This window comes from Otolemur garnettii, unplaced genomic scaffold (genome assembly GCF_000181295.1).
Source record: "Otolemur garnettii isolate 467f Iridium unplaced genomic scaffold, OtoGar3 scaffold00031, whole genome shotgun sequence".
Lineage (NCBI taxonomy): Eukaryota > Metazoa > Chordata > Mammalia > Primates > Galagidae > Otolemur > Otolemur garnettii.
The window spans coordinates 1,291,327-1,302,559 of record NW_003852426.1 but is presented as its reverse complement, the minus strand read 5'-3'; the positions used below and the strand labels follow the sequence as shown (position 1 = coordinate 1,302,559).

The 11,233-nt window shown below is 49.5% G+C and overlaps 2 protein-coding genes across 3 annotated transcripts in view; one reads left to right on the top strand and one right to left on the bottom strand.

Annotated features, from left to right (window-relative positions):
* Positions 1-4,485, bottom strand: TCF19 (transcription factor 19). Its single transcript, XM_003788993.3, has 4 exons — positions 4,393-4,485; positions 3,400-3,971; positions 806-1,352; positions 1-289 (listed from the first exon to the last, which is right to left on the bottom strand). Exons 2-4 carry the CDS (start codon positions 3,635-3,637, stop codon positions 55-57), a joined length of 1,020 nt encoding a protein of 339 aa, XP_003789041.1. The 5' UTR covers positions 3,638-3,971; positions 4,393-4,485; the 3' UTR covers positions 1-54.
* Positions 4,486-4,955: 470 nt separating this feature from the next.
* The window catches only part of CCHCR1 (coiled-coil alpha-helical rod protein 1), a 15,800-nt gene continuing 9,522 nt past the window's right edge, over positions 4,956-11,233 (top strand). Inside the window, exons 1-5 of one of the 2 annotated variants that reach the window (XM_023512943.1) lie at positions 4,956-4,978; positions 5,323-5,380; positions 5,895-6,008; positions 6,086-6,299; positions 7,823-8,126. In XM_023512943.1, coding sequence (XP_023368711.1) covers positions 5,993-6,008; positions 6,086-6,299; positions 7,823-8,126 — 534 coding nt within the window. In that variant the 5' untranslated portion in view covers positions 4,956-4,978; positions 5,323-5,380; positions 5,895-5,992. Of the gene's footprint in view, positions 4,979-5,322; positions 5,381-5,894; positions 6,009-6,085; positions 6,300-7,822; positions 8,127-11,233 lie in introns of those variants that run through there. The other variant, XM_023512942.1, reaches the window with a different exon arrangement.

Here is an 11,233-nt window from a genome sequence, read left to right as displayed (position 1 = left end):
CACTGTGTCCTTCTGCAAAATGGAGCTGTGTCCTCTGGTGGGTAGGCCTTAGGTCTAGGTGTCAGCATGGCACCCTGGGCATCGGAAGTCAGCCTCCCTGGCAGCCTGGATACTGCAGCCAACACAGGCCACGTGAAACCAGACATCACAACCATCACACTGAACCCAGGCCACTGTCTCCTCTTGAGGCAAGCAACAACACGGAGCTGCACAGGGCTCCCCTCCCCCACCTGCAGGGGGCGCCGTGGGGACACTCACTGGGTGCTTTCGAGGACGGCCACGGCGATTTCTGAAGGAAGAGAGACATCAGGGTCACTGGAAATCTGTAGGCCTAGAAATCTTTTTAATAAATGTAGGGTGAATTTAGATAGGCTCACTGGACTAATGTGAGTCTGAAATCATGTAGGGTTGTAGTGTGGGCCCAGAAACTAGTCCCCAGTTGACTCCCTAGTATGGGATATGATTCTCCCTTTGGGTGCAAAGCTAGTAACTGAAAACCTGCAGTGTGAGCCTGCAAGTTCCCCATCTGGGGTTAAAGCCATAGAAATGTAAAAGGTAAATACTCCTGCCTGCTGGCCTGCTAGTTTTATAACCACTGTGCCCCTCACCTAACTCATTTCCTTCTATATATATTTTTCTATTTTCCTATTCCTGTTAAAGCTAACCTAGGTCTTGCCATTCTAACATCTGTTCTGCCTCTGACCACTCCCCAAGCAAAGGAGCCTCCTCCCAGCCAGAGGAAAGAAAGAGTGGAAAGGCAGTGAGTTACTGAAAGAAGACTGACACATGAGAACTCTTCACTTACCCACTGGGTGTCAGAAGGGCTTTCTCTACACGGAGTTTCTTCCTGGGCTCCATAAAGACTGGTGGGGGGCTTTCAGGAACCTCACTCTCATCATCCAATTCTGCCAACACTCGGTGAACAGATTTCCTCCGATTTCGTGGGGGTGGGACAGAAGGGGTAGTCCCTACTTCTCCAGGTGGAGTGGGAACAGGCATGCTTTTTGGCCCACTCCGGGAGAAGGTGAGTGGCTGGGGCTGGAGCTTGCTGAGGCTGCCGATGGAGTTGAGGATCAGTGTGGCCTTGGGGGTGGGAGAGAGGGTGCTGAGAGGCCGCTGTGGAGCCCCCTGGGAAGGCAGCATGGGCTGGAAACCAACCCCGGCATCTCCCGTAGACCGTGGGATGGTAATGGCAGCAAAGTCTTGAGGTTTGACCCGGACTTGTTGGAACATGAAGTAGAACTCTGAGGGGCTGGTTCCTGGGGGCGCTTCAGGGCCAAAGGTCAGGAGATCCCCATCACTCAACTCTAGCCTATGACCTCTTGGGAGTCGGACATTATTGACCAAAGTCCCTGGTGGGGCATCAGATATAGAAAAGGACAAAAACAGAAATGACCAGTCAGGAGTGGAGACATCTGGTTCTATTTGATTTCTGGGGAGCATGAGAAACACATGATATCTTCATCAAATTCTTCATCACATTTCTAAGCCCCTCAGCAGGTGATTGCTAGATACCAAGTAATAAACTTCTTATCTACTGGAAACAAGCTTATTTTTCCTGTGCTTTCCTACAAAGGACTCCTTCCTTCACTCTCCTGAGGTCCACCCTTAGACATTCTCACTCTTGCCCAACTCCAACTCCAACTGCTTCAAATCCTGGCTTCACCACTTTACCAGCTATGTGACCCTGAACAAGTTTATTATTGTGCTTTGTTTTCTTCCACTGCAAAACAGGGATGAAATTAGTGCAGCCTACATTCAATGCACTTAAAATAGTGACTGGGTCATAACAATAAGCACCAAGGCCAGGCTTGGTGGATTACCCCTGTCATCCTAGCACTCTGGGAGGGCAAGATGGGTGGATTGCCTGAGCTCATGGGTTCAAGACCAGCTTGAGCAAGAGTGAGACCCTGTCTCTAAAAATTGCTGGGTGTCGTATGGGCACCTATAGTCCCACCTACTTGGGAGGCTGAGGCAAGAGAATCAATCACTTGAACCCACGAGTTTGAGGTTGCTGTGAGTTACAATGCCACAGCATTTTACTGAGGGCGACAAAGTGAGACTCTGTCTCAAAAAGAAAAAAAGTAAGCACTTAATGAATATTGGGCACTATATCTGATACCTACATACCCCAAAAGCCGATTCTTTTTCTTTTTTTTTTGAGACAGAGCTTCAAGCTGTCCCCCTGGGTAGAGTGCCGTGGCATTACAGCTCACAGCAACCTCCAACTCCTGGGCTCAAATGAGTCTCCTGCCTCCACCTCCCAAGTAGCTGGGACCACAGGCAACTGCCACAACGCCTGGCTATTTTTTTGGTTGCAGCTGTGTTGTTTGGCGGGCCCAAGCTGGATTCGAACCCTCCATCTTAGGTGTATGTGGCTGGCGCCTTAGCCACTTGAGCCACAGGTGCTGAGCCCAAAAGTCGATTCTGCCAAGAGGCTTTGCCAGGGCAAGTGGCAAAACTCAAATGTGAGCCTGAGCCTTCTGAGAGTGATTAATTACCCCAAGTTAGGGAAAAAAACACATGCCCAGATCATTAAAACATAATTCAACATAAAACTGCCCCAAACCAGGAATAGAGTGCCTCAGCAAAATTGCAAACTAAATCAAGCCTGAACATGGCCCCCACTGTGACACTAATCTGATGATGCCCCAGGCCCTGTATGAGCTAAACTAAACAGACCAACAAGGAGGGGGTGCCTGTAGCTCAGTGAGAGCACCAGTCCCATGTAGCAGGGGTCACATGTTTGAACCCAGCCTGGACCTGCTAAACTAAACTAAAAAAATAAAAATAAAAAAATAGCCGGGCGCTGTGGCAGGTGCCTGTAGTCCCAGCTACTTGGGAGGCTGAGGCCAGAGGATCACTTCAACCCAACAGTTTGAGGTTGCTGTGAGCTCAGATACCATTGCACTGTTGGGTGACCAAGTGAGACTTTGTCTCAAAAAAAAAAAAAGGGTGGTGCCTGTGGCTCAGTGGGTAGGGTGCGGGCTCCATATACCGAGCATGACAGGTCCAAACCTGGCTCCAGTCAGCTAAAACAGCAGTGGCAACTGCAACAAAAATTGCCGGGTGTTGTGGCAGGTGCCTGTAGTCCCAGCAACTTGGGAGGCCAAGGCAAGAGAATCACCCTAGCCCAAGAGCTGGAGGTTGCTGTGAGCTGTGACACTGCGGCACTCTACCAAGGGCGACAAAGTGAGACTCTGTCTCAAAAAAAAAAAAGACCACATAAACAGACCAACAAGAGTCAAGCTTCTGACACTACACTTCTGGTGGGAAGACAAGTCTGGACCCTGACCATCCATCCAACCTTATAGGAAGTTTAAGAAGCAGATGGCAAGGTCCTTGTGGAGCCCCTTACTCATTCAGCCCAAGAGCAAAGCTGTGCTACTTACTGCTCACCTTGGCTGCTGTGGTCCTCCAGGCTGACTCTCCAGTCATCACCCCGGGGCTCAGCATGCAGCTCGGCGTGGACCCCAGAGATGAGGCCAGGCTCCTGCTGGGGCCGCAGGGCCACATCACACAGGTCAGCCCTGTGGCCCAAGCGATAGGTGCAGCCAGCACCAGTGGGGGGGTGGAAGGTATAGAGATCACCGCCCTTGCCGCCCCCTATGCGCAGAAGCTGGAAGCAGGGCAGCATGGGCAGTGCCCCCTCTGCACCACCTCTTCTACTTCAGACATCTATCACCTTTCCCAGTCTCCAGCCATGCACCATAGGCTTATGTTCACTTTCCAGTCTGATGCAAACTTGAGCTGTGCTGTGTGCAATTTCAATTTTGACTACACTAGCTAAGTAGTGCAAATTCAGACAGAGTACAAGCAGCATAGGCACTCAGTGCAAAATTGGTTGTTAAGCAAACTTGCTTCTGAAAAATTCCAGGAAGGTCTTGGTGCAATGCAAAAACAAGAACATGTCCTATAGCATCTCAGTTGAACTGGATCCTCGGGCCGCAGAATGTTTGAGAAGCCTCCAACTGTGCAATGAAACGATACATTAGGCTGCTTCCAGGGAAATAAAAATTGGAAGGTTGTATGTGTGCGAGAGGTCCTGTTATACAAACATATAACGTACAATTAGAACGTATAACTTCTGTTGTAATTTGGAGAAGAGGAGCTTCTTCCTGTCAAACTTGACTACCCAAATAATGCACCCCTTCTGCTCTCCCGTGCCCCCTCTTCTGGCCAATTCGTCACTCTTAACTAATTAGTTTGAACCACCGAGGGAAATGAATTCACTGTCATCCTCCAAAATCCTTAAGTACTCCAACAAAGTGGATCTAAACCCTTGCTTCCCGGGTTCTCCGGAAGGGATGAAAACAGAGGAAGGAGCTCCCCGCGGTCACGGAAGACAAACTCTGCCCTTCTCCCCCAACCCTATCCCAGGTTCGGATCTACCAGCGCGGTGCAGTCTCCGAGGTCTCTTCTTCAGGCAGTGCCAGGTTGTGCAGCGGCCTCAGTACCTCTCGGGATCCTCCAGCAGAGCCGGCGCTCGTGCAGACGTTTGACAGCCAAGAAGCCGGGGCCAGGAGGGGCGCGGCCTCCGCGCGCGGGCAGCGCCGACCCCTCCTTCGGAATTCCCGGGTCCGAACTTCGCGCCAAGCGAGCCCGCCCCCGGGCCGTTTCTGATTGGTCATCTCTTTTGCTCTCCTCCATGTCATTGGGCATTGCGCTGGGCGGGGCGCCAATGTCCCGCCTTCTGCTTGTTCTGATTAGTTCACAAGTTTTCCCGGTTCCCGTAGTGGGGAGGAGCCGCCAGGGCGCCGAGCGGTCTGGACTCATTAATTGGACCCGGCTGTAAACGCCACTGCGCTTGCGTACACTTTTGCCTCTACTCCTTTCGGGGCGGTTGGGATTTAGAGTGGCCCGCCAATTCGTCCGCCGTGCGCAGGCGCTGTCAAGGACAGAGGCGAGGCCGGGCCCGGCTGGCCGGGCGCGAGAGGCGGGGGTGTGGTCACAGCCCCGAGAGGGACTCTCGCGCTGGGTAAGGGGCGTTCGGGAGGAGTCGGTTGGGGGCGGGAAGGGGCTGAGAGGAATGCTGGGGGTGGGGTGGGTCAGGGGATCCACAGGGGAAGAGGAGGACAGGAGCCAAGTAAAGGGACAGATGAGGTCAGAATAACTTAGCTTAAAGTCCAGCAGGGTCGGTGATATCTTTGGGGAGGAGAGGGGAGAACAGAGCCCGCTAGAGTGCAGGGAAGGGAGTGCCTCAGGCCACTGAGGGAGAGGGACCAGAATAATTTCTTCAGAAAAAAAAGCAGATTAGAATGCATGAAGGGACAGGTTAGGAATCCCAGATTTGGATAAAAAGTAGATGAATTCATTTTTTAGGAGGGTGAGAGAAAGATCTTGAAGAACCCACTGTGCCGTAGGACTCTAGAAAGAGGAGGTGAGTAACAGGAATGGAAGCCAAATGCTAGTAGAGAGAAACTGAGAGGAAGGCTGCAAAAAATACTTGGATGAAATGCCCAGAAGCTGGTTTTTCTGCCCGGGATTTAGCACTACATGTGGCCACATTCATCTAGGTCCAGGCCTTGGGCCAGCATTTTAACAAGGAAGGACCCAGGAGTCATAGCCTGGTGGCTTCTAGATGGGCCCCCTCCCTGTCTACTTCTTTCTCACTTCCAGCCAGGAACAAAGGGGGTGTAGACACTTAAGGAAGAGGGTAAAGGTACTGCCTAGAATCCTAAAAGTATGAGTAAAGCCTAAGAGCTCCCTCTCACCTTGTCTCTCAGTAAATTCTCTCTACTTCATAGTTATTACCTGGGTTCTTTCAGGAACCAGGCGGGGACAAGCAACTAATCTTGGGGAATATCCTACTTCTTTGAGAGGAGGAGAGAGTCTGGTGGACCTGGTTGTAATTTAAGGATTATAACTTTGTTATTGCATGGGCTTTCTCTTAGGAAGGTGGCCTGAAAATTGGAATGTCCTTGTTTCTCCTATTGTCCAGGGGAACATAGATGGCTGGAGACAAAATCTAGAGCCTTCAAAAAATGTGGAGATGTTTCCACCTTCAGGTTAGTGAGACCAGGCAAGGGGACTGTGATTGCCACTGCCTGAGAAACTGACCATCTTTGCTTTTGTGATTCCTCAGGTTCCAAGGGGTTGATTCCCCCCTCCCACTTCCAAGCTCGGCCCCTTTCAACATCACCAAGAATGGCTCCCACCTGGATGTCAGACATTTCCCTGGTCCCACCCCCAGCCCATCAAGATATCTCAGAGAGGTGGCTGGACACTCAGAGATCTCAGATGACCGTGAGGGAACAAGATGTTTCTGGTGATAGGCAGGAGCCAGGGTGGAGAGGCAGGTAGGGATCAATCATGCTGTTTTTCTCGGATTTGCTGGCTAATCACTTTTCTTCACTGAAATAGATTCCTTACCCTATGTCAGCTGTTGGTTACCTAACTTACTCATTTTTACTTAAGCAATTACTGGTACCTCTGACACATAAATAACATGACAGTGTGGAGGGTAGGTAGGTAGGATGGGGATATTAATAAGACAGATCCCAACTTAAATTTTTCATTAATAAGGAATTTAATATCCTAAGGGAACAGATAGATTGGCCAACATTCAATCATTAAGCATAGTAGAAGGAAGAAGTACAAACTACACTAGAAGTAGGAGCCCAGTACTGTGTTAGTGTGGGTTCATTCTCATGAAGTAATTGAGGAAAGACTTTACAGAATACATGCCATTGGAGCTGGACATGCTGTCTGTCGATGTGTTTGTTGTCTGTAAAAAGTTTTTATTTTTGTTGTTTCCTGTGTGTCTTTTCCCAATTGTACTGGAATGTCATTGTGCCATTTCGCTCCAGAGTAGGATTATATCAAAGAGGAAGAGCATGATGAAAAAGGGAGAATACTTTTGGGTGTCAGGAAATAGAGACTATTTCTAGTTTGGCTACCAGCTGGGGGCCTTGGCAAGTCACTTCATTTACCCAGCCTACAGATTCCTGCTGCTTAAAAATTACTCTAGTTCTGGGTCTCAGAGGAAGAGCAGTCTCAGGAGCCATGGTCTAAGCAGGGTTAAACTTCACATGACACCAATAGACTATTCTCCGAAGATTAGCACTGTTATTTATCTCAGACTCCTTATAAAGTATACCAACACTCAATAAATGCCTTTAACTAGTGCCTAACCTCACGATACTGATACTGGAAGCCCATGACCTCTCTATGCCTGTGCCTTCCTCAAACTTCTCTTTTTTTTTTTTTCTTTTTTTTTTGAGACAGAGTCTCACAATGTTGCCCTGGGTAGTGGTGTCACAGCTCAGAGCAACCTCCAACTATTGGGCTTAAGTGATTTTCTTGCCTCGGCCTTCCAGGTATCTGGGACTACAGGCCGCCACCACAATGCCCGGCTATTTTTTGTTGCAGTTGTCATTGTTTAGCTAACCCAGGCCAGGTTCAAACCCCAGTCTCAGTGTATGTGGCTGGCACCATAATCACTGTGCTACAGGCACTGAGCCAAACTTCTCATTCTTAAATCAGAATATAGAAGCTTCCATGTGTTCTTCCAAATTTTCCACCTACAGTATACCTAATTATGTATACATTCGATGTGTAATGCCTCTGCCTGTACCATATATAGCTAGAGAGATCACGTTCCATGATCTCAGCTAGCCTTTAGCCCTGTGAGCCCAGACACTGCACATTGATGAATGGTGACAATGATGTAATTGCAGAGATCCTTGTGCCCCAGCTTTATCCCCCCACCTCCTTACATGGGAACAGAGGGATCCTCTTTTTCCTTCTGTCTCCATTCATGCCTTGGGCCACCTTCCCAGCATAGGAGACAAGTCTCACCTGTGCCACCCTGTCTTTGAAGATCCCTGGAGCTGGAGGGGTCGCAGGCCCTGAGCCAGCAGGCTGCGCTGATCTCTCGGCAGCTGCAAGAGCTGCATCGGCTGGAAGAGGAGGTCCGTGTCCTGCAGGAGACCTCAATGCAGCAGAATATGAGGCTGGAGGCCCAGACCGTGGAGCTAGAGGCTCTGGCACGGGCAGAGAAGGCTGGTCGAGCGGAGGCTGAGGGCCTGCGTGCTGCTTTGGCCGGGGCTGAGGTCGTCCGGAAGAACCTGGAAGAGGGGAGCAAGAGAGAACTGGAGGAGTTTCAGAGGCTACACAAAGAGCAGGTGAATGTGGGGACAGGAAGGATTCAGATGCATAACAGGGAGAGCGGGGCAGTAGTTTCTCAGCATAGGGCAGATGTTGCAGGAGAAACCCCTGTGAGCAGTGGAGCAAGGAAAAAAACTAAGTGACCTGGAAAGGAGGAGAACTTGCATGTTTTGGTCTTACTCAGATTGCACTTTTTTCCCAGGATTCAGGTGACCTCCTGCCACTTGAAGCTCTCCTTCCCCTTCCAATAAGAAGTAGTGTGGGGCAGCGCCTGTGGCTCAAAGGGGTAGGGTGCTGGCCCCATATGTCAGAGGTGGTGGGTTCAAACCCAACCCTGGCCAAAAACTGCAAAAAAAATAAAAAACTGACTTTAAAAAAAAAAAGAAGAAGAAGTAGTGTGCCAGGCAACACCTATAGCTTAGTGGGTAGGGTGTAGGTCATATACACTGAGGCTGACAAGTTCAAACCTGGTACGGGCCAGCTAAAACAACAATGACAACTGCAACAAAAAAAATATCTGGGTGTTGTGGCAGACGCCTGTAATCCCAGCTACTTGGGAGGCTGAGGCAAGAGACTTGCTTAAGCCCAAGACTTGGAGTTTGCTGTAAGCTGTGATGCCACAGCACTCTACCCAGGGCAACAGCTTGAGACTCTGTCTCAAAAAAAAGTAGTGTGCCACTTTACTTTAGGTACCCAGTTCACATGGGGACATTGTGAGTTGCCACAGTGGAATGAAGAAGGAAGATTATTCAATCTGCAAACTCGGTGCTTACTCTTTGCTATCTCCGAACTCCATGACCAAATCAGCCTGAGTCCCTGCCCTCACAGATGGAGCTGACAGCTCCGTGGAGGACACATACATTCCACATTTAATTTAATCATAACTGATTAATTGCACTTGGGAGAAGTGCCTTGAAGGAAGGGGACAAGGGAGTCCAAATTAGTCTGGGATTTAGGGAAGGCCACCCTAACCAGTTGACAATTTCAGGGAATGAAACTATAAAGGTACTAGAAGATTACAAGATTACAAGATTCCTTTGTAATTTTGGAGTAGGGAGGGCCTTTCTACTTGTGAGTCAAAATCCAGAAGCCAGGCTTGGCACCTGTGGCTCAAGTGGATAAGGCGCCAGCCACCTACACCTAAGGTGGTGGGTTCGAATCCAGCCCAGGCCCGCAACAATGATGGCTGCAACCCAAAAATAGCCAGGTGTTGTGGCAGGTGCCTGTGGTCCCAGCTACTTGGGAGGCTGAGGCAGGAGACTCGCTTGAGCCCAGGAGTTGGAGGTTGTAATGAGCTATAACGCCACGGCACTCTACCCAGGGGGACAGCTTGAAGCTCTGTCTCAAAAAAAAAAAAAAAAAATCCAGAAGCCATAAAAGATTGATATGTTAACTTTATAACATTAACATTAGGAATGACAGAGTTAAAGGACACATGATTAGAGAAAAATATAGCTCATATCATAGAAAAATGCTAATATGCCTAATATATATTGTATGCCTAGAAAGTGGTTAAGGTAATGACTAGCAATCCAATCAGAAATTGGACAAAGGAGATAGTTCAAAGAAAAATGTAAATGACCTTCAGATTTATGAAAGAAGCTTATTAAGCTGGCATTTGTGCTGAATGAAGAGGTGTATGTAATGGTGCTGGGAGCTGGTGCACCCTCAACAGAGCAGCAGGTGGAGGTGAGGGATGGGAGGAGGTCAGAGGGCTGGAGTACAGGTATGAGGACTCAGGGTGTGAGACCTCTGACTAGATAAGAGCGTGACACTTTCCCTTAGAAGCAATGATCCATTGTTGAAAGGTTTTTTGGGGGGTTTTTTTGAGACAGAGCCTCAAACTATCACCCTGGGTAGAGTGCTGTGGCATTACAGCTCACAGCAATCTCAAACTCTGGGGCTTAAGCAATTCTCTTGCCTCAGCCTCCCAAGTAGCTGGGACTACAGGTGCCTACCATAGCACCCGGCTATTTTTTGGTTGTAGTTGTCCTTGTTAGGCAGGCCCAGGCTGGATTCAAACCCACCAGCTCTGGTGTATATGGCTGGTGCCTTAGCTGCTTGTGCTTGAGCTACACGCGCTGAGACGTGCTGAAAGGTTTTGAGTAGGGAAATGATGATCAGTTTTGTATTTTGTGACTAAAAGACCAGTTTTGTGATTTATGTCGTCTAAAATCCCTTCACTATCATATGGGACAGGGATAGGGGGAGGAAGACCAGGAGGAAGGATGGCCACTTTGCCTTCCTTTCCAGTCTGTCCCGTGACTCTTGGTGGCTCTAACACCCTTATGACCATTTAAAGTGCGTTGACCAAAAGAGATCCCTCCCTTCCTAGAGCTTTGTTTCAAATGGGGGATGACAGATCATGAATACATATAAGCAAGATACTGTTAGATGCTAAGTACTCAGGAGAACGTGAACAGGAGATAGGTTGGAGTGTTGGGGGGTGGGTGGGATTAGGGCAGGGGTCCTCAAACTTTTTAAACAGGGGGCCAGGCCAGTTCACTGTCCCTCAGCCCGTTGGAGGGCCGGACTGCAGGCCCCAGGATGAGTTGGCTGCTAAGCAGGACAGGCAGCGGCGGCAAAAACACCCGGCAGGTCAGATAAATGTCCTAGGTGGGCTGCATGTGGCCTGCGGGCTGTAGTTTGAGGACGCCTAGATTAGGGGTCCCAGTGAGTCCTCCCTGAGTTGGGATTGCGTGTGGTCTAGGGAGGCAGGAGGAGGCATCTGGTTTTTGGGGGTTTTTTTTTTTTTTGAGACAGAGTCTTACTTTGTCACCCTTGGTAGAGTACTATGGCGTCACAGCTCACAGCAACCTCAAATTCTTAGGCTTAAACAATTCTCTTGCCTCAGCCTCCCACGTAGCTGGGACTACAGGTGCCTGCTGCAACGCCCAGCTATTTTTAGAGATAAGGTGGTGTTCTGGCTCAGACTGGTCTCAAACTCCTGAGCTCAGGCAATCCACCCCCCTGGGCCTCCCAAGTGCTGGGATTACAGGTGTGAGCCACCTCGCCTGGCCTAAGGCATCTGGCTCTTTTTTTTTTTTTTTTTTTTTTTGAGACAGAGCCTCAAGCTGTCCCCCTGGGTAGAGTGCCGTGGCATTACAGCTCACAGCAACCTCCA